This window comes from Leptodactylus fuscus, chromosome 3 (genome assembly GCF_031893055.1).
Source record: "Leptodactylus fuscus isolate aLepFus1 chromosome 3, aLepFus1.hap2, whole genome shotgun sequence".
Classification (NCBI taxonomy): Eukaryota; Metazoa; Chordata; class Amphibia; order Anura; family Leptodactylidae; genus Leptodactylus; species Leptodactylus fuscus.
The window spans coordinates 198,552,418-198,572,991 of NC_134267.1; the positions used below are offsets into that span (position 1 = coordinate 198,552,418).

At 43.2% G+C, this 20,574-nt stretch overlaps 1 protein-coding gene across 2 annotated transcripts in view; it reads right to left on the reverse strand.

Annotated features, from left to right (window-relative positions):
• The window catches only part of RYK (receptor like tyrosine kinase), an 86,775-nt gene that overhangs the window by 2,538 nt on the left and 63,663 nt on the right, over nucleotides 1-20,574 (reverse strand). For both annotated transcript variants that reach the window (XM_075269050.1, XM_075269049.1), the window contains 4 exons: nucleotides 15,685-15,817; nucleotides 6,455-6,564; nucleotides 5,789-5,948; nucleotides 973-1,109 (listed from right to left, as the gene is read on the reverse strand). In XM_075269050.1, coding sequence (XP_075125151.1) covers nucleotides 973-1,109; nucleotides 5,789-5,948; nucleotides 6,455-6,564; nucleotides 15,685-15,817 — 540 coding nt within the window. The remainder of the gene's footprint in view (nucleotides 1-972; nucleotides 1,110-5,788; nucleotides 5,949-6,454; nucleotides 6,565-15,684; nucleotides 15,818-20,574) is intronic.

Below are 20,574 nucleotides of genomic sequence, written 5' to 3' on the forward strand. Positions count from 1 at the left end.
GGAAGAAATCTGCTCTGTCTTGTGAAGAAATATTCTAAATGAAGGGATTGGTGCAAGTACAAGTTTGGTAACTTTCTAGGCCCCGTACACACAGGGGAATCCATGCTGGAACATCTGGTTTGTACATAGTCAGGAGACCAGGACTTATTACATCATAGTGATCTATGAGGCTTGGGAGTCCCAGCTGGTGTACAGCTTCACTGTCCTCTACTGTATATAGAGACGTGAGGAGGCAAGGACTCCTAGTATCATAGATCACTATTATGTAAGAGAAGCCCAACGGCCTGACTGGGTTCAAGACGAAAAATGTAGCCAGAGTACAACCCAGATTTATTGTCTCAGATTCATCTGTGTGCATGGGGCCTGGAGAATACCATTGCAATGCGAAGGTTAGGTCTAATAGGCGCACCATAAGGAACAGATTAAAGGGGTGGTGACAAGAACATAGCTTTAATAGAAATAGGGATGGGCAGCACCAGAGCACATTTGGGAAGGCCAAACAAAACATGAAACCAATGGCAGACCAGGTAATGCATGGATGGGCAGGAGACTTTCTCCCAAAGAAGGCCCCTTTTTGGTGACAACCCCTTTGGAATAAAAGTACTAAAACATGGATTATCGATACCTCATATCAAGTAGAACTATAGGTATAAATAATAGTGTTGAGCGAATAGTATTTGTCGAATACCTCACTCCCATAGGAATGCGTGTAAGCAGCCGGCAAATGTTCACTGCGCTTAACCCCTTGGTGTTCGTCCGCTTACACGCATTCCTATGGCAGCGAGGTATTAGACCAATACTATTCCCTTAACACTAATAAATAATTCTATAGACAATTTAGTCTAGCAGGTTATTGGTTGTGTAACACAACATTGTCAAGTTGTGCAGGACTAGGGCAATATTGTCACACCAATGAAGAAGGTCAATATATCTACTTTATACACATGTACATGCTATAGCAGCCATACTTACAGTTCATCAGGGCAGTTGATAGGCTGAGCTATTCTGTAGCCATCCTTTAGGTAAGCAGCCATCTCAAATGGGTCAATATCAACATAAGGGGTCTGTCCCAAAGTCATCAGCTCCCATAGTGTTACTCCAAATGCCCACTGCAAGCAAGAAAAATGCCACACATGGTGGGTTAGGACTCGGCATTCACAAAATATATAGTTAATGCAAAAGCAAGGACTAGGACCATTCATTTGGGCCTAATCCGGCGCGGAGTACCCCAACTAGATGCTGGTGTACTGCAAAGGCATCCAGTCACGGCTACCCATTTTTTGGTCCGGAATACGAGGCGGCCTCTGCGTCAAATTCTGGACCAAAAAACCCCATCTGAACTCAGCCAAAACAGTCTGTGCGATTTCACCTTAACAGAGAAGAACTACTCGGTAGGAGCGAGACATTGCTGGATCACCACTGACTAAGGTGATAAGAGACACCAATACCACTGACTGATCGAGCACAAGTGTTGCATACAGATGTGTAAGTTGTCAGTAAATCTCACACAAGGCATCCATCACCGCATAGCCAGCCACAGACATCGCTACCAATTTTAAAAAATGTAAAAATATGCGTGAATGGACTGACTAAAGGAATAACCAAAAGTAATATAAACCCTTTGAGGTTAGACTGCCAGTTTGCAGCATTACGTTATCGGTCTTGATATGGCAGTACTACAATAGTGACTCGAGTTTATGCCCTTTGCGATATCCTTGGCCCCACCAAACAATTGTGAAAGATAAGACATAAAGCTTGTTTGTGGAACAATATAGACAAGTCTGTAGGGACTGAGCCATAGAAAAGTGGTGGTGACAAATAAGAATGACTCTCTGTACTAGGTCACTTACTACTCTGTGCTGGGAACAAGACTCTCAAAGGTTTCTTCAATAGAAGGAAGTCTATGATTTCACAACTCTTAAAAACACACAGATCTTGTGGAATGTCCCGGGCACTTGGGACATTTGTGAAGTCGAGGACACTGATAAGCAATGTTGGTTTTCATAATTGATATAATGGGAGTCAGATTAGTTATAGAATAAAACAATGTAACAATCTGTATAAAAAGTGACAATGCAAAAAAGACCATTGTAAACGGTACAGACAAGATGTAGGGTGCAGACAATGCTGTCACATGTACCATAGAGAACTCAGGCATGGCATTTCCCTTTACGCTCCTGGCAACAAGGCCATGGGCGGCTTACGCAAGGGCGATGACTTATTACTGAGCTGCTCTGTGTAGGTGGAGAGTGAAACCAGAAGCATCAGCAGCCCAGTGAGTAACCCCATGTAATACTAGATGTGGGACTGGTTCAGCCATGTCCTGAGTGGGATACATTTACAGTGAGATAACGAAACGAAAGGGACAGGAACGTTAGAGTAGGTGTCGACAGAAACCCCATCCCAATCTGCGGTAAATGTATCTCTATATTAAAAAATAAAATAAAATTATAACATTATTATTAGTGTGTATATATATATATATATATATATATATATATATATATATATATATATATATATATATACATACACACATATACACACACATATACACACACACATACATATATATACACACACACCACCGTCCTGTGGTGATGCAACAATTGTTAAATGATCTATTCTTCTATTTATATATTACAGGGGTGTCCCATAACAGGGATCCTATCTATACTGCTAGTTTATGTGGCTATAAGACATTTCCTAAATACATTGCTTTATCAAAACTGCTTTGTTTGGACGCTATCTTAATTTATTCACTTCACTGTTGACACTGCTTTTCCATGACCACTGGGCTTATCTGCTCAGTCCCCAAGTGACTAGCTGCCTGCTTTCAGGGGGGAGGGAGGGGCTGAGTGCTGGGAGCAGCTCTGAGCTGTGTATGTCTAACAAGTAACGGAGCTCCTCAGATAGGGGAGGGGGGAGGTGAGAGCTCCAGCATTTCTGAGCTCTTATCTCCTGCTCTTCCACTTATCAGTCGGTTTAATTGAATTTGGCCGATAAGGGCTGAGATAGGGAGTCCGTTATCTCTGTATGCATTACAAACTGACTCAAATCCAGCCCTGCTACATCAGCTTCATACTGTGGTAACACATTTGCAACCAATCCCTCATTACTGACTGCAAACATAGCAGAGTAAGTGAAACTCCGCCCACCAATGTGCTGAGAAAACCAGGAAGTGAAGAGAGCACAGAGCCTGCAGGCTGCTGAACAAGCGTGATGGGAATACCCCTTTAAGTTAACCCCTTCCCACCCTGCAGTGTACTATTACAAAAGTGCCTGTAACAGTAAGTCATAGTGATAATGTGGGCATATGAGCTCTACCCATGCCATAACTATAATAGCAGGCGTCACAGATAACCTGCCAGGATTAGCGTTGACCCTTAAAAGCCAAGTCCAATATCAACAGCAGCACCTATGACATTTTACACAGGATGTTAGCTCTCTCTCTCTGTAATTCCCAGAAAGCCCCTGCAATTTTCGGCCACATCAGTTTTCTAGACAATGGAGCGAGCACTGGCATTGCCCAATCTGTGCCCATACTGCCAGCTAGAGTAGGGTCATCCCACTAAGAAGGACACTTAAAGAGGTCCCGGGGTTTTGTTTATCCAAATTCACTCAACAATTCCAAAGCCTTTTTAGTGTTGACGCAAAGTAGGGCATGTTAGCCAAGTGAGCAGTAACACTTCATGATGTATAGGACAACTATGCAACGGCTTGGGTTCTATCTTTCGAGTGGAGAAACTGGATAAACAAAACACTAAAGTACCCAGAATGACAGCACCTACCAGATGTACGCCATTGGGGCTCAGTGCCCCACATTAAATAGACAACCACGTGCTTTGCTCTGTGCCTGAACACCCCCCCCAAATATTTACTCATGTTTCCATCTTCGTTCTCTGAACAGTGCACGAGGTGAATGAAACATCTTCCACGCACAGAAGCCTTTGTTGTAATTCCAGCTTTCATGAAATAAACACTTCCAAGTGTGGAAAGAATGAGCAGCCGTACGATACAAGCCCCAATGTACGTGTAAGTGACGGGAACTGTACTCCATCTATTACAGAAGTCTAAGCAACAAGCCGGATGATGCCGTCCCAAGTGCATGTCCATGTTGGGCACTGGCATCTCTACCTATAGATTTAGGTTTCCATACACGAATATCTTGTACAAGGAGAACCTGTTTGGTATATATGTATATATATATATATATATATATATATATATATATATATATATATATATATATATTAATAATAAGGCACTCTGCCAACAATTTTAGACATTTTTTCAGTCCACATCCAGAAACTGTAATGGATCCAAGCAAGAAGGAATAGGGAATCCTATAGCTTGGGATCAGTTTTGGATTTATATGCAAATGAATGCATATGATGAAACCTGGTCATAGCCTATATCTGCAGGTTATGGCTTTAGTGAGCCCTGAGCTACACATTGTCTCCTGAAACTAGCCTGTAACTAGCAATGGTCCAGTGATCCAATAACGCCATGATGCCGCCATGTATATTATATGGAATAGGCCCCACAAAAGGACTGCAGCCCTCAAAATACATATTATGTAGACTAATAACCATCTAGCCACCACTTTAATAGCAACGTTAACCTGTGGGGGCAACTACTTTGTGTTTAGACATCTACTGCATAAGAACATGGAAAACTGCTTTAGAATATATACCTGGTGAAAAAACTTCCAAGCCATGAGTCAGATTGTTCAGTACAAAGGCAATCTGAGCGGAGAAGACTCATTCATTGTTGTCACATCCATGGCCGTAAGTAACCAGAAATGGCTTATGTCATACATCAACATCTTCTACAATGCTTAGCGCTACTCCTAATACATAGATCTACTCCAGTCTACTACAATATTAAGTTGTATTCCAGCCTATGACCGCACCTAATACAATACTTAGCTGCGCTCCAGCCACTGCTTTTATTTTCACTTAATACTTACCGTATATACACGAGTATAGGCTGACCTGAATATAAGCCGAGGCCCCTAATTTTACCACAAAAACTGGGAAAACTTATTGACTTGAGTGTAAGCCTAGGGGGGAAATGCAGCAGCTACTGGAAAATTTCAAAAATTAAAATGGTCGGAGTTTTTGGGTGCAGTAGTTGCTGGGAAAGGGGAGGGGGTGTTTTGGTTGTCTGTCTGCCCCTTCCCTGAGCTTGAGGACTATTTTTTTTCCCCCTCTTGGAATTCAGCCTGGCTACATAGGGTATCTGCAGTGCTCCTATTAACCCCTTCCCGACGGAACAGGAGCACTGCAGATCCCCTATATTCAGTAGACCGGGCACTGTCAGACACAGGGATACCTAATGTGAATGTGTTTCACAGTCATTTTCTACTTTTGTGTCTATTCTAGGGAAAGGAGGGATTTACAACTTTTAATTTTTTTAATTTTTATGGGAGATTCTATACATTGATATTGCTGCTGGTCATAGACCTCCCACCTAAAAAAAAATTAAAATAAAATGAAAACTTGCCATTAGCCAATTGGCACAGTGCCTTGAAGAAAAAAAAAGAAAACATTTAAGTCATATTCTTCAGCAATTCCCTGCTGTCCCTACTTAACCCAGGTCCCCACTATCTTCTTAGGCCCCTTACACACACACAGGAGATTCCTGCTTGATCAAAAACTGGGCCCAGCAATGGCCTGTCTGAGCCAATGAGAGGAGGTACAAACCGTCTTGGATCTTTTCAAATGCCCATAGAAATTACCTCTCACTTTAACTATAAATGTATAGGAAACAAATAAGAACTCACCACATCACCAGCACTGGAGAACTCCTTGTTTACCAGACTCTCAAGAGACATCCAGCGTACCGGTCGGTTCTCATTGTCACCAAGACAATGGTAATCCATGGGGAAAAGGTCTCGTGATAGAGCGTTATCCGTAATCTTTACCTGGAGGGACTCATCAATCCTAAAATAAAAACAAAAACAAAAAAACAACCAGTGTGAGTAGAAGGGTTTGTAATAAACTATATTTCCATTACAAAAAAAGAGTACTTGTATTTACACTATGCTAGTGTGAACAGGGTCTAAAAAGTTGCCATACATCTTAGATAGATGTATGGTGGCAGTAGGGAGTAGAGATGAGCAAATACTATTCGCAACGGCAGTTTCGAATAGCAGGCTCCCATAGGAATGAATAGACATAGCCAGCGCCGGACGCTTAACCCTCTGCATGCTGGCGCCGGTTGCTTAACCCCCTGCATGCTGGCTGCGTCCATTCATTCCGTTTCGAATCATATTCGCTCATCTTTAGTAGGGAGGAATAGCTGACATCTGCACACTGGATAAGTAGAGTGGAATAAGCGTCTGCCAGATACTTCTACAATGCACTTTGTGAGTAATGCCATGTATTCTAACCCCATTACTGATACACATATAATCATTGAAGTCATGACTGAGAAGTGAGCTACTTACACACAATTTCTAGCAGCAAGGTCTTTGTGGATAACTTCTCGCCTGGCCAAGTAACTCATCCCGCAGGCTATCTGAATCGCCATGTGTACAAGATCTTGCTGGGATATAGCCTAAGGGAGAAAAAAAACAAAACAAGTGGAAATGTCAAAGGGTTAAAAGACCTCTGTGTAATTGAATGAAGACCAGACAACCACATACTGTGCTCTATGCTCACCCCACAGAGTGTCTAACGTACTCATTTTTCATGCAAGTACCTAGTGTGTATCCCAGATCATAATACTGACTGTAAAGTACTGCCACGCTGGCCTGCTGGGTAATCAGCCCCATTTTGGGGAAATATTACATGAAGGTTTGGTGTAAACTACTTGACGAAGTGATAAAAAGCAATGCAGTAGAAGTGAAGAAGAAGATGGAGACATCCCACACAGGTTTGCTTCACTCAGGGGAAACTAATGGTCCAAGACCATCAGGGTCCAAAGGAACACTAGAGATGAACAGTAAAAGCAAACAAGTAACATTAATATTCATAGTAATAGCAGCATTTTCTACATGATCCTGAGTTTGTGAAATCCCAGGGGGATAATTTCCTGCTGGTCTGTTCCATTTTTGCCTTGTAGCCTACTGAACGAGTGAAGCTTCACAATGTATTGTCCTACTGCAGACAGGGTAGAAGGTGGAGGCTCTAGTTCCAGCCAGTTGTCTTACAGCCACAGGACACCAAGGAGGGAACCATGAATGATGTCTAAAAATTTCTCTACGGTTTAGAGAACCGTCTGCGCCCCAGTCTCCGCTTTCAGATTTCCATCTTCGGAAACCTGGCAGACAGTGTCCGGCCGTGAACACCTGTGAGCGTTTTGTCCTCTCCGTGGCGAAACTGGGTTTTTTTTTTTTTTGTTTTTTTTTTAACCAGACACAAAGCCCTGCGTGTCTGACTTTGCGTTATATATATATATATATATATATATATATATATATATATATATATATATATATATATATATATATATATATTTTTTTTTTTAACGTCTCCTGTTCAGTTTCAAGGGAAGTACATGGAAACCTGTAAAATGGAGCCTGCCCTTACTTGTAATAGGAGACAAAATAGGACCAAGAGAAGAGGAGGAATGAAGAAAGGAAGTGCTGGGATATATAGGTTTTGCACATTTCCAGGCTTCAGTGTTTCTTTAAAGTTGTACAGAGAACAAAGTTTTTCAGAAAATCCGCTAGGGATGGAAACCTTCCCATAAGATAAAAATAAAATAAAAATGAAAGAAAATATAGGGCCACAGTGCCCATATCCTGTCTGCACAGACCTATCCGGGTATGACGTGCAGGTGTGTCATATGGGTGTAGGGGGAATTTCTTACTTTCTGACTAAATGACTATGTTCCCTGTGAGCGGTGGTGAGGAATCTGCGAGCGCACAGACTTCATATGCCATGCACATCAAACAGCCAAGAAACTATACAGCAACTTGTCCGCACTAGTAAGAATGTTTTCATGACAGCGGAGGTGAGAGCAGAGAAGACATTGTTATTATAGAGTATCGGGGAAGCAAACTGAACAACCGCACAGCTATACAGATTAGATGATGGGAACCATGTCTTCTGTAATATCAAGATATCTCCAAGAAGATTTACAGGATGTTCACAAAGCAGAAATGGAAGTGGAATTGGAGGTGGACTTCTGCCTTAAATTTCTCTTTAATTTTGGTCCATTTGGTTTTTTACTAACCAATTAGACCCAGATGACTTGGGATAGGCGGCAGAGATACTCATGGTTCTGCAGTTGAAATAGCTTCCAAATCCACTGTAAAAATAAAGCAGGAGGCTTAGTTTTCCGTGTCCTGATTCGATCTCTGCCTCCCATCAGTGCCTTGTTCGGTAGGGGCAACAATGGATAGTGTCAGGCCCAATTAAAGTTGCATTGTTACCCAGCAAGGCCACATCATACAGATAAGTTTCGCAACGTCAATCCGAGGCAGATGGTCAAACCACTATCAGAAGTGGCAGAATTGTTGTAGATTTATTGGGTTTTTTTGTGCCTATTTCAAGCCTTTTGCCAGAGCGGTGGAGTTTGGGATCAGTTTTAGGTGTATAATTCCATTATACGATCAATGTTGTATAACGCTGTATATTTACTTTCTTTGTAATTCAATCTCTAGTTTTTTCGTGACCCAGAGGAGCGGTCAGTGATTTATGAAGGAGTCGGAGCAGCAGGTTGTGGAACCATAGTCTGAGTTGGCGATTTGGCCTAGTGACTCCACAGCCCTGCTTTTTGCAATAATGGCAGGCTACAAGTAGCACAATTGTAGTAAGAGCCGTGGCAGAAAGACTCTGCCATGTCCGAACCCACCCACGACAGCTTTTAATGCACTCGGATCTGCAACGAAAGCTGAACGTAAAAAAGGTCATAGAAAGTAAGCTAGTTTTCAGTATCCCATTTGGCACTTCATGAGCCAAATTAATGGGAAGAAGGTGTCTCTGCCAATAAACTCTTCTAAAGAGGTAAAAAAGTTTCAGCCAAAATGTATCCATGCTTGTCAAGACTTCACATGCACTGATGACCTGACAAAGTAATGCAAGTAACACATTACAGGGCCGCGCTTCAGAAAATCCATCACTGTGATTGACTTGCCAAACAAGAATATTCTTTTCACCTTGGGGGACTGTAAAAGAAGGTAAAAGGTATGCAAGAAGCAAAATACTGAACTTATACTCGGGCCGTGTCTTAGAACACGTCACCTACCGAGACTGTTCAAGGGGCATTGTTTGCATGGTGCATGGGCAAAGTCTGGCAGACGGACAATGGTTAGGTTGTAAAGTAAACCCCCAGTATTCTTCTTCATGAGGTTACAGGCTCCTTCAGAATCCAACTTTCCGATGGCAATGCATACCATTATCAGAAACGATTGTCAACGTTCCATGAATGACCCAGCCGGAGCAATACGGCAAAGCTGAAGAACATTATCCTAATGAAAATATGCACACATTCCTGTGGTATCTCCCGAGACTGGAGCTCATATCCTCACGTTCACATTTTCCTCTGTAAGCTGGCAACTCTGCAGCTTTTCAAGATAACCAAGGGTCAACTTGGGGATCCTCCCTGTTTTGGACAGAACAGGGCACTGGAAGCAAGTCAGCAAAAAGTGCGAGGGGTGAAGTCTGACACTTTAGACTTTTGCGTGTCATCGCCGACATCCATTAGGATACTGAAGTGTTACAGGAACACCTAAATAGCTTAAACTGGACCCAAGAGTCGCCTTCCCAGACATGTATAATAGACACCACCGACTATCATCGCCCACATCTTCCTAATGTTTCTAGAAGAGCTGCTGTTATTGTAAGATGTCGGAATAAATGCGTTCAATGGTTTACATTCTTCAGCGCAATGTTAACAGAGTTGATGTAAAGATAACTGCATATACATTAGTCAATGTACATCGCTGTGTGGCATACAGAATATATTTCAAAGCTAGAATCCATCTAAAAAAAAAAAAAAAAAAAAGTAAAAAATGTGAGGTGCACCAGTATGAATGTCAAGAGAAAAGTGAAGTACTGTATGTCGGGCTGCTCCATCAGGTGTAAAGTGCTCTTATACTGTAGGAGCCAATGGACGGCGGTCACAAAGAACAGCTCGAGACTCAGCAAGAAGTGCCAGGACTACGATGAATATGTAGGACAGAACAGTCCTCAGAGCGTGGGGCTTATATGCCAATAAAGGCTTGACCTGACTGTGGTGCCCAACGATACTCAGCATACCCATCCTCCTCTGCAACTACATAAAAATCCACTTATCAGGTACAAAATGGTCCTCTGCCCTGTAAAACTTCAGTCTATTGACATGTACATGCCGTTCTAAGGTTTACATGTTCGAGATAGTGAGGTTTGTTTAGCTGGCGACGGCTCAGCACTTCTTTGTAGTGGATGTAAGCTGACCCACAGCAGTTACGGATCTGTGGAAAGTATTTACGTACATGTTGAAGGTATGAACATTGCCATCAATCTTAAAGAGACACGCCTGTTCACATGAGAAATTTCACCATAAATGCAGGGTACATACTTGAAATACCGGGGGGCCTCCATTCCATCCTCTCCGATGTATTATCTCCAACTGTTCTTCATCGCTGGACGCAGCAGTTAGGAGCACGAGAGTCTTACCGCATATTCATACAACTGTGTTTCAGCCGTGAAAATCGGTCCATGTGTTGGCCAAACAGAATCCCAGGAGAGGGACTCCTAGCAGTATAGTCATCTAGGGTTGCCTGTCTGTACTGCAATCACTACGGGACAGTATGTCGGTGGCAGACCAGGACTCCTAGATACTATACCGCTAAGAGTCCCGTTCTGGAGATGCGGTCCATAGGTTTGTCATACAGTATTTACTAGCCTGAACAGAGTTCCATGGCTGAGTGTGTTGTATGCATGCAGGATAAGACACTATACTCAGTGTACAAAAAGTCTTAGACACTAATTTCATAAAAAAACTGAGGAAATTGGGAAGCAAATGAACAGTGGCAAAAAGAAGGCACATGTATTAAAGAGGTCCAGGATTTAGGTTTTTATGGCCTATTCTTAGTACAACAAATAGGGTTGAGCAGTCGGGAAAGATCAGATCCCGAATGAGCAGATTCCATGATCACAATCGGGATCAGTTGGAAAATGATTGAAAATCAGATTTTAAAAACGATCCTGAAGTCTCAAAATTGGTTCAACCCTACTCCATACACATAAAGCAACTAGGGTTGAGTGATCGGGAAAGATCGGATCCCTATTGGCGATCAAGCAAATTTCACAATCAGGTTTGGCTGGAAAAGGATCGAAAATCGGATTTTATTATTATTATTGTTTATTTATATAGCACCATTAATTCCATGGTGCTTTACATTTGGGGGGTTTACATACAGTACACAAAATATACAGGTAGATTTAATACTAACAGTGATCGGCTGACACAGTGGGGTAGAGGGCCCTGCCCGCGAGGGCTTACAATCTATGAGGGAAGGGGGGTAGAGACAGAAGGAGAGGGGGAGACTGTACAGATGGTGGTGCGGTGATAGGGTTATTGGAGGTTGTAGGCCTTCCTGAATAGGTGAGTCTTCAGGGCCTTCTTGAAGTCTGTGATTGTGGGGGTCAGTCTTATGTGTCTTGGTAAGGAGTTCCAGAGTATGGGGGATGCACGGGAGAAATCGAGGGTGTTTGCTGGGAGTCCATGGAGAAGGGTGTTGCAGTATTCTAAGCGGGAGATTATGAGGGCCTGGATGAGCACCTTGGTAGTTTCAGGGGTGAGGTAGGAGCAGATTCGATTAATGTTCTTGAGCTGGAGGTGACAGGAGGTGTTCAGGTTTGACCTATCCTTCAAGTCACATATTCAGAGTCCAGGGTTACCCCAAGGCATCGGGCCTGTGGGACAGGGGTAATTGTGGTTTCGTTAACTTTGATAGATGGGTCAGGTGGTGGGGCCATACGGGATGGGGTGAAAATGATGAACTCCGTTTTCTCTATGTCGAGTTTGAGAAAGCGGGAGGAGAGGAAGGAGGCTACGGCCGCTAAACAATCTGGAACTCTGGCCAGCAGGGAGGTAATGTCTGGTCCAGAGATGTATATTTGGGTGTCATCGGCATAGCAGTGGTACTGGAAACGATGAGATTCTATGAGTTGGCCCAGACCAAGGGTGTAGATTGAGAACAGGAGGGGTCCTAGGACAGAGCCTTGGGAGACACTTACAGAGAGAGAGGGCGCGGTGAGTAGGTGGTGTGCGAGTGGGAGACGCTGAATGTGCGGTCGGTGAGGTATGAGGAGATCCAGGAAAGGGCCAAGTCTGAGATACCAAGGGATGAGAGAATTTCTAACAGGAAGGAGTGGTCAACTGTGTCAAAGGCAGAGGAGGAGGAGGAGGAGGAGGAGGACAGAGTAGTGGCGCTTGGCTTTGGCGGTTAGCAGGTCATTAGTGACTTTTGTTAGGGCAGTTTCAGTGGAGTGCCGGGGTCTGAAGCCTGACTGAAGTCTGTCAAAGAGCAGGTTGGATGAGAGATAGGAGGAGAGTTCGGAGTGGATGTGTTGCTCAAGTAGTTTTGAGGCGTAAGGGAGCAGTGACGATAGTCGGCTGGGGAGGACGGGTCGAGGGACGGTTTCTTAAGTATAGGTGTGACAGTGGCGTGTTTGAAGGCAGACGGGAAGGATCCATTGGCTAGCGATAGGTTGAAGAGATGGGTTAGGGCTGGAGTAATGACTTCAGTGAGCTTGGGGATGAGATGTGACTGGATCGGGTCAAGTGCGCAGGAGGTGAGGTGGGATTTGGAGATTAGGGAGGAGAGTTTTTCCATCAGTGATGGAGGAGAAACAGGTCAAGGATGGGGAGTAGCGAGTAGTTGGGTAGAGGGGTTTTAAAAACGATCCTGAAATCTCAAGATCGGCTCAACCCTAACAACAAACAAAAGTAAAAGGATAGAGGTTTTAGAAAACCCCATTCACCCTGGCAGAAAAAAAGCATGCTGCAAACCCTTAGTGTAATTCACTTTGTGTCAAAATCCAAATTAGCAGAAATGTATTTGCTTGCCCTGAAATTTGGATTCTCCTGTGGATTTTACCTGTTTCACTGCGCTAGGTGAAATCCACCATAAATATGGAAACCTGCTCTCTTTTTCCACTTTATGTTCATCATAGACAAGCCCCTGAATCTGTAAGTCAACAATTTCCCCCCAGGTAATCCTTTTTGGTTAATTGCTTCCTTTGCTGTGGGTGCTAATGTAGTATTAGAGGATCTCTGCTCTGACATCCACATATGCACCAATGTCCTGATGGGACAACCTCTTATAAAGACCACACATGTATTAAGCTGCTGTATGTGTATCAGATCTAACAGGGGGGCTTACCACTTGTTCGGCCTTCTACATATGTTGCAAATGATCATTTAATGCCAGATTGTACAGTGAGGGGACAGAGTGAAAATACCCAACAAACTGTATCGGGTCCACTTTCATATTCTGCACAGGTCATAGTGCCACTACTGTATCTGGCTGCATGTGCTGATAGCGCCCACGTTGGAAGGCGCTGATAATGAATCACACAATATAATCTATGGGCTGACACTTTCTGTAAGGGTTAAGTCATGGAAATGGTTTAGTAACATTTACAGTTTCATAATCTGGGAATATCTGTCATACAAATAAAGGAGAAGGCCCACAGGGAGAAAACCTGTTCGGCTTCCCAGAGAGAGATCCATACACTATAAATTCCTGCTCAGGCACGCCACTGAACTTACTAATACATGACCGAGGCTGCCGCTTTCCTGTGCACGACACGATAACCTATTGCTTTTCACGGAAAGAAGTAAAACATGTAGAAGAAGCGGCTCATCCTCAAGAAAGGGAGGCAAGTGGATTCTGAAAGTGTACTGAAAACCGCGTCACAGTCGTAATTATTCATCGACATGGTCATAAACTGATACTATATAAATCTAGGTTGTCTTACAATATCCTGATGAAAAATAATTTTAATATGCTGTCAAATTATTCAGACTGACATTTCCTGTGGCTCACTGCTCAGATCTACTGAATAGTCTGGGGCAGTATGAGCAGAGCCATCTCATCAATACAGGGTGGGTGAATTACTGAAAGCTGTAGTCTACTGGTAGGAGCAGAGAGGAGATAGAATAAGCTACTTTCCTGGTCACTGGGGAAGGATTATACCCTTGTCTGTAGAAGGGATAGCACTCCCTCACCTTCTGCAGACTAATCTATCATATTGAATTTACAATTATTGCAGCTGCCAAAAATTGCTGCAATGTCTATAAAGACAGTGTAGGCACCTCCAATGTGGCAGCCCTATGAAAGAACATCATTTCTATAGCAGATAAGTCAGCAAAGAGACAAGATGGAGTTAAAATGAAGGCAAAAGATAAGCAAATACAAAGATAAGATGTGGTCCTTTCTAAGATATAAGAAGTGTGACCACACCATTGCAAAACACGCAGAGAGAATAGTGACTGTGTAGTGGGATACAATGGAGCCTCCTGAATAAGCCAGTAGCTGGATATGATCATCCTGCACAGTAATACAGTACATTCCCTTTCTCACATGGGATATTACTGGCCATCAGGGCTCAATACTAAAGCAGGTGAATTTACACTAAAGCACAGGAAAGTCTCCATTTCCTGCACTTATTGGTGATGTTTACCTACAAGGACCACATAGCAATAGTGGACAATGCACAGGAAACGCCCTGTTTGTTTGCACTTTGTATTGGACATATGACATTCCCTTCACAAAATAAGACTTCAGCGGTTCCTAGAACTGAACATGATGTAGCTAATATATAAAGTGTATTTGTTCCCAGTGCAGAGGCCTCTACTGGATGAGTTCGTCACCGCTACCAGATAGCTTGTTTAGCATACCTTACCTGGAGCACGCACATTAAAGGGTTACTCCTATCTTATTAAGTGATGTCCTTAGGATAAGCCATCACTTTATAACCAGTAGGAGTCTAGTCTCTAGGACCCCCATGGGAAAAGATGTAACCCAGCGCTGTGTACCATTCACAGTTTTTTCCCCAGGGTGCTCTCAGCAGCCATCTCCATTCACTTGAGCTGTAGTAAGGAGTCTTCACTTGAGGTTCCCCATAGAACAGACCCACACAATCTTAAATTGATCACTTTACAACATAGGAAATCCTCTTTAAAGAGCATTTATAACACCATGACAGTATCCACAGGATCGAACACCAAGCAAGTATACCTAGCATTTCCTCCGTCTGACCACCAGCCTCAATACTGCAGTACCACAAGGCAGATTTACTATCTCACTGTCATTGTGATTTTCCCACTTCTAACACTTAACCACTATCCATAGGATAAAGAGGAAAGAGTGTGAAGATCAGGAGGGCAACCTCTGCTTTCACATGAACAGGGACCAATTGTGTCCAAAGAAAATAGGGCAGTGGTGTGTGTGGTTGGCCAGTTCTCCATTAACTTCTATGAGAAGTCTGGGAGTAGTGATCTCTGCCAATCCCACAGAACTGAATTGGGCATGGGCACCACCACTCCATCATTATTTGCCACTTGTGATTCCTGTATTCGAGATTTAAAAAAAAAAAATGTATTCTCCATTCGCAAGATAGGATTTAAGTGTTGAAAGGAGGAAAGGTTTTTATAGAATTGTGCTCTTTAGATGCTATAGATCATGTGCACCAGTTCGGCAGTAGTGCTGTGCGTGTCAGTCAGTAGTGTGCTTACCTGTGGATTGTTGGCCTCCACCAGCTTACACTGCCGCAAGAACAGCTTCAGATTCCCCCAGTTCATAAAAGGCAGCAGCACCATTGGTTTTTCCCCGTCCTCTATACAGACATGACCAATAGGGAGAAGATTCCTGGGGGTGAAAGAAGAAAAAAAAAAAAGTTATCATATACTAAAAGTGAGATCATCCTGCTGCAGATAAAAGCCATGGGACAAACATAGACTGAGATACGACAAGCAATAGCTCTTTAGATTATCAAAGATGTCAGAGATGAACCCAGTCCACACATAGGAATATAAGTGGCTATATGCCGCGTCCTCCGTGCACAAAAAGCTCCTTTCAGCCACCAGAACTATATAGTAGCCAGAGTCAGAAACCTACAGCTCTGTCTACAGCATAGCAGCCATTCCTGATCGCTGCAGCTCCGCTACCATTATAGTAACACTGTATAAACATGACAGAGCTGTATAGCTACAGTGCCAGCTGATCGGAGGGGGTGCCGGGTGCACAGAAAACCCCTTAAATACTGTTTTAAACAGCTTTCCATGAAAGGGTTTTTCCCCCTGTTCCCACTTATTTCCTATCCATACAAGGGGAACCCCAAAACACTCATTTCTTATTAAAAAGGGCTTCCTATGACTTATTTTAAGTTAAGAAACCGTGCAAATCCCAAGTGGACAATTTCCTCCAAATAAAGCAGAATGGCTTCAGCCCATAGCTGGTGTGTGGCTAGGAATAAACTACTTCAATGCCACATATCACCCAGTAAGATTATCATTCTGAAGGACATCCATATCTGCTAACCTGATCTACACGCAAGTCCTTAGTCATAGAGACATCTAGGATTTTCCCACCAAGTGCCGAGGCAGTCCGCCTGTAACCTATGAAGGCAGCGCTCGGCGTTACAACATCTGCAGCTGTACACAGCATTGCAACATGTACACTCCAGCAGGGAAAGAGAAACTGGCGTTCCTTCAACTTCTAAGCCAGGAACACTGACATTAAACCTCTCCCCACAGGGCACAAGTGAGTAAAACAATCAAATCACTATTTAATATCTCCTCGCTACAGAAAAGTGATTTTGAAATATGTGCCGACAATGTGGAGCTGCCTGCGGCTACTAAAAAATACTCCACGTGCCTGAATAACACAGCGCGGAGGAATAGTAGAAGAGTGGAAGTGTCCAAGTGTATAATGCAGAGTAAACACAGGCCTGCTCTCTGTATCAGGACATGCACACGCGTGTTACTACTACCAGCGATCTGTAGATCACGTCTCTATCCCATTACTCAGAAATAGGTGAACGTGCAGGCAGACCAGGGATAGTTACAAGATTACCATAGCTGGGGAGAAGTGGTGTACACTGTAAGTACTGCAAAATGAAAGGAATAATATCGCTTTGTCCTGGAATTGGCAGTTTTTATGGATTTCCTATATAACATGCCAGATTCCTAGCACGAATTATGAAATTTTTTTCAAAGAACTCAACTTGTCTCTTTCACAGTCTGATCACTTTCGTTAATATGGAGGGGTGGGTGGGGATGAGCAAGACCGCAACAAAGGGGAATGGTGCAACACTGATGCAAATAGGTACACATACCAAAGATTTGGCACAATTTTGGTCATCCACATCAGTTTACTAGGTAAGGGCTAGTTCACACGTAGTTATTTGGTACGGATTTTGATGTGGGATCTGCGTCAAAAAACTGCTCCCATTGAATTCAATGGATGCCAGTCATTTCCTTTTTCTGCGAGCGGTTAAGAAGCAACCTGCCCTATCCTGACACAGATTCCACAGCGGAAACCGCGTCAAGACAATCCCTCTGGACTAGGCCCATTCATTTGGGCCTAGCCCGGAGCGGAAAGGTGTGATAACCGTGGCTAGCCACGGCAGGCGTATTTTGGACCGGATTTTGACGCAACTTCCCACATCAAAATCCAGACCTAATAACTATGTGTGAACTAGCCCTAATACTCCAGATTACACTGTAAAATAGTTTGTGTCACTGTTTACTGTAGTACAGCAGAGTGGTGGTCATAAAAATTAGACAAACGTTGGCTGAACCTGCCAATTTTGACAAATCCAGTTGTCCCTATGCTCCAGACCACCAGATCTGAAAAGATCTCAAACCATGTTGGATTTCAACATGCCAGACACTTTGTTCTTGTAAATGGCTTGAGGGCCATGTTCGGGGGAACTAAAATCACAAGCATTTCCTTATGCTACCGAGTTTTATGATCACAAGCCTGGCAAGCTCAGCCTAGCTGAGGGCTCCTACATTTTTTTAGAGGAGGGTTGGGGTGGCTCCTGGCACATGTGTATTATCCTGTTGAAGCGAAGGACACTTACACCCTTTTCCCTATTGAGAACACATTTATGTCTATGGAGAAGTAGAATGAGCATTCAACCCTTCAAGATTAAGACAATGATACAAGATGGAGGCCTTCTATATAAGCGAGAACAGAATTTAGCTTTGTGGTGCTGTAAGCGAGTGACCATCACTTCTGGTGGGTTATCACACCGTCATGATTTACATTAGGGATTACCATAATTCCCTGGATTAAGTAACTAATGACTTCCATGATCTCACTACTGTATAATGCAGGTAGGTTAGCAGTTCATTATAAACTGCATGGGGTAGTGCAGATGGAGGAAATCCTACTAACCAGAATGTTGACAGATCTGTCCTTGGAAGGCATGGGCTCTGGACTGATCAGTACACGTAGTGGGGCCGTATGGCGGTAGCACACTATTTATACAGGCTCTTCATATTTTCAGTTCTTAATCCTCCCTCAATTCCAGAAGTCTATGCTCTGAGCAGATCCAAACATGTATCAGCTTATGTTTCTTCCCTGACACAAAGAGGAGATTATGCTTGTGTGTTACTGTTTGTGAACACTAAAAATCTGCCTGCGTCAAGACCCCCAAACCCCCTGAATGGAAGCAAACATATGGACCTCTACATGTCAGCTATTATCTACACGAACGGGTCTTAAACAGTTTAAGGGATTTTCCTATCCAAGCAACTTTTTCCCTATCCACAGGAAGGCTGATAAACTGCAGATCGGTGGAGGGTCTCAGAGGTCACAACCCCACCAATTAGAAGTACAGGGGCGCTGCCCCCTTTTCTTAAAAAGTAGTGGTGGTCAGGCAGAATGCAATCCTTTTAATGGCAGCACCACAGATAGCGGAGTGGTGTAGTGAACAACCGTCCTGGAAACCAATTCATCACAGCAAGATTTACTTGCAGAACTACGAATACAGCTCTGGGCTATATCACATATAACAAACGATAATGACAAGATTAAATCATTTAGGTAGACTACTTTTAGATAAACTGTGAAATTCCTAGCTTAACAGTGGACAGTCTCTCTAAAACGAGCGATCCCACCAATAAATCTAAGGTGGGATCGCTCTAAGGTCTGCTTTCTTGGGGTCCCACAGATCACTATTATGTAGGCTGCTGAACCCCCATTCCCTCTCCACACAACCAGAATGAAGGGAAGTTTGAGTTGAGTGGTGGTCATGTATGTGCTCAATGGTTTCAGTCAGCCCCATACAAACTGTATAGAGTAGCATGCTACATGTGTGACCACCGCCCCATTCAGGGTCACGTACTGAGAAAGTCGAAGGGGCTTAAGACTCCTGTTCTGGTGAGCAGTGCGACTATGAAGTCAATGGAGAACATGAAAAACATTAAAATATTGTGATTGTGATCTGCGCAAACCTCCTTAGAAGAATCTGCTGATATTTGAGGCACACTAAGAATGTGCCGTTTTGTTTTTTTCCCAACAAAACCTGCACTTTGCTTTCGTTTTGACATAAACCATGAGGACCTTGCCGGTGTGCATGACAGCTGATCTACAATAAACCTCATTTCTCTGAAACCATATCAGACTCAATGACTGTGTGGGTGGGAATTTCAAGGAATAAAGATCATCCACTATACACCAGACACACATGATCGCTAGTTTACCGACTATCCAAAACCAAAGAACTGCTTACACAATACGTTACAGGTCAGAAGGTTGTATAGAGATTTCCCTGAATACCTCCAATCTAATGTGGTAGATGTGGCTCAACAACCACCACAGCCACCGCCATAAGGCTGGGAGTAAAGTGACCGCACACACAGGGCAGCCACCCCAGAGAATGCTACAGTTCAGAGATACATCATATTATGAGCGAATGGGTATATATTTATACCGTACAGTCTCACCAGCCTTAGAAAACTTAAGAAATTTGCAAAAAAAAATCCCCCCAAACTCCCAAAAACTAAAAGGGAAATTCTCATCTGAAGGATCATATTAAGACTTGTTTTACCTAATACATTGCTTTATCTATCTTGCTCTGTTTTCCAGATACAAAGAAATCTGGTTGTATAGGTTACTGACCTGCTACCGGTCAGAATAATGGGTCAGTGCCGGCTTCAGGTAAGCTATATTCTCTTCTCTAAATCTCACTGCATATAGCCTTCAGTTTTGAGCTCTGGTAAGGGTTACATTTGTTTGTCACCGGTGTATGTAAATCCACAGAGCTAACTGTGCTGTATACAACAAGGAGAACCATGCATGAGTGGAGAGGAGACAGGAGGGCGGCTGAAATCCTGAGATGAGGAAAGCCCTTTAAGCTGTGATAGACCAGTGATTTTCAACCTTTTTTGAGCCGCGGCACACTTTTTACACTTAAAAAATCCCGGGGCACACCACCAACCAAAATGGCACAAAATGACACTAAAACAGTACATATTATACATATAGTTAATAATATAGATTCTAAATGGTTGATTCTTTGGTTGAAATAAACTGCCGCAAAATCTGCAACAAAAACGCTGCGTTTATGCAACGTGGGGCCTCAGCCTTACGCCTTCTGCATACAAGTGGCACGC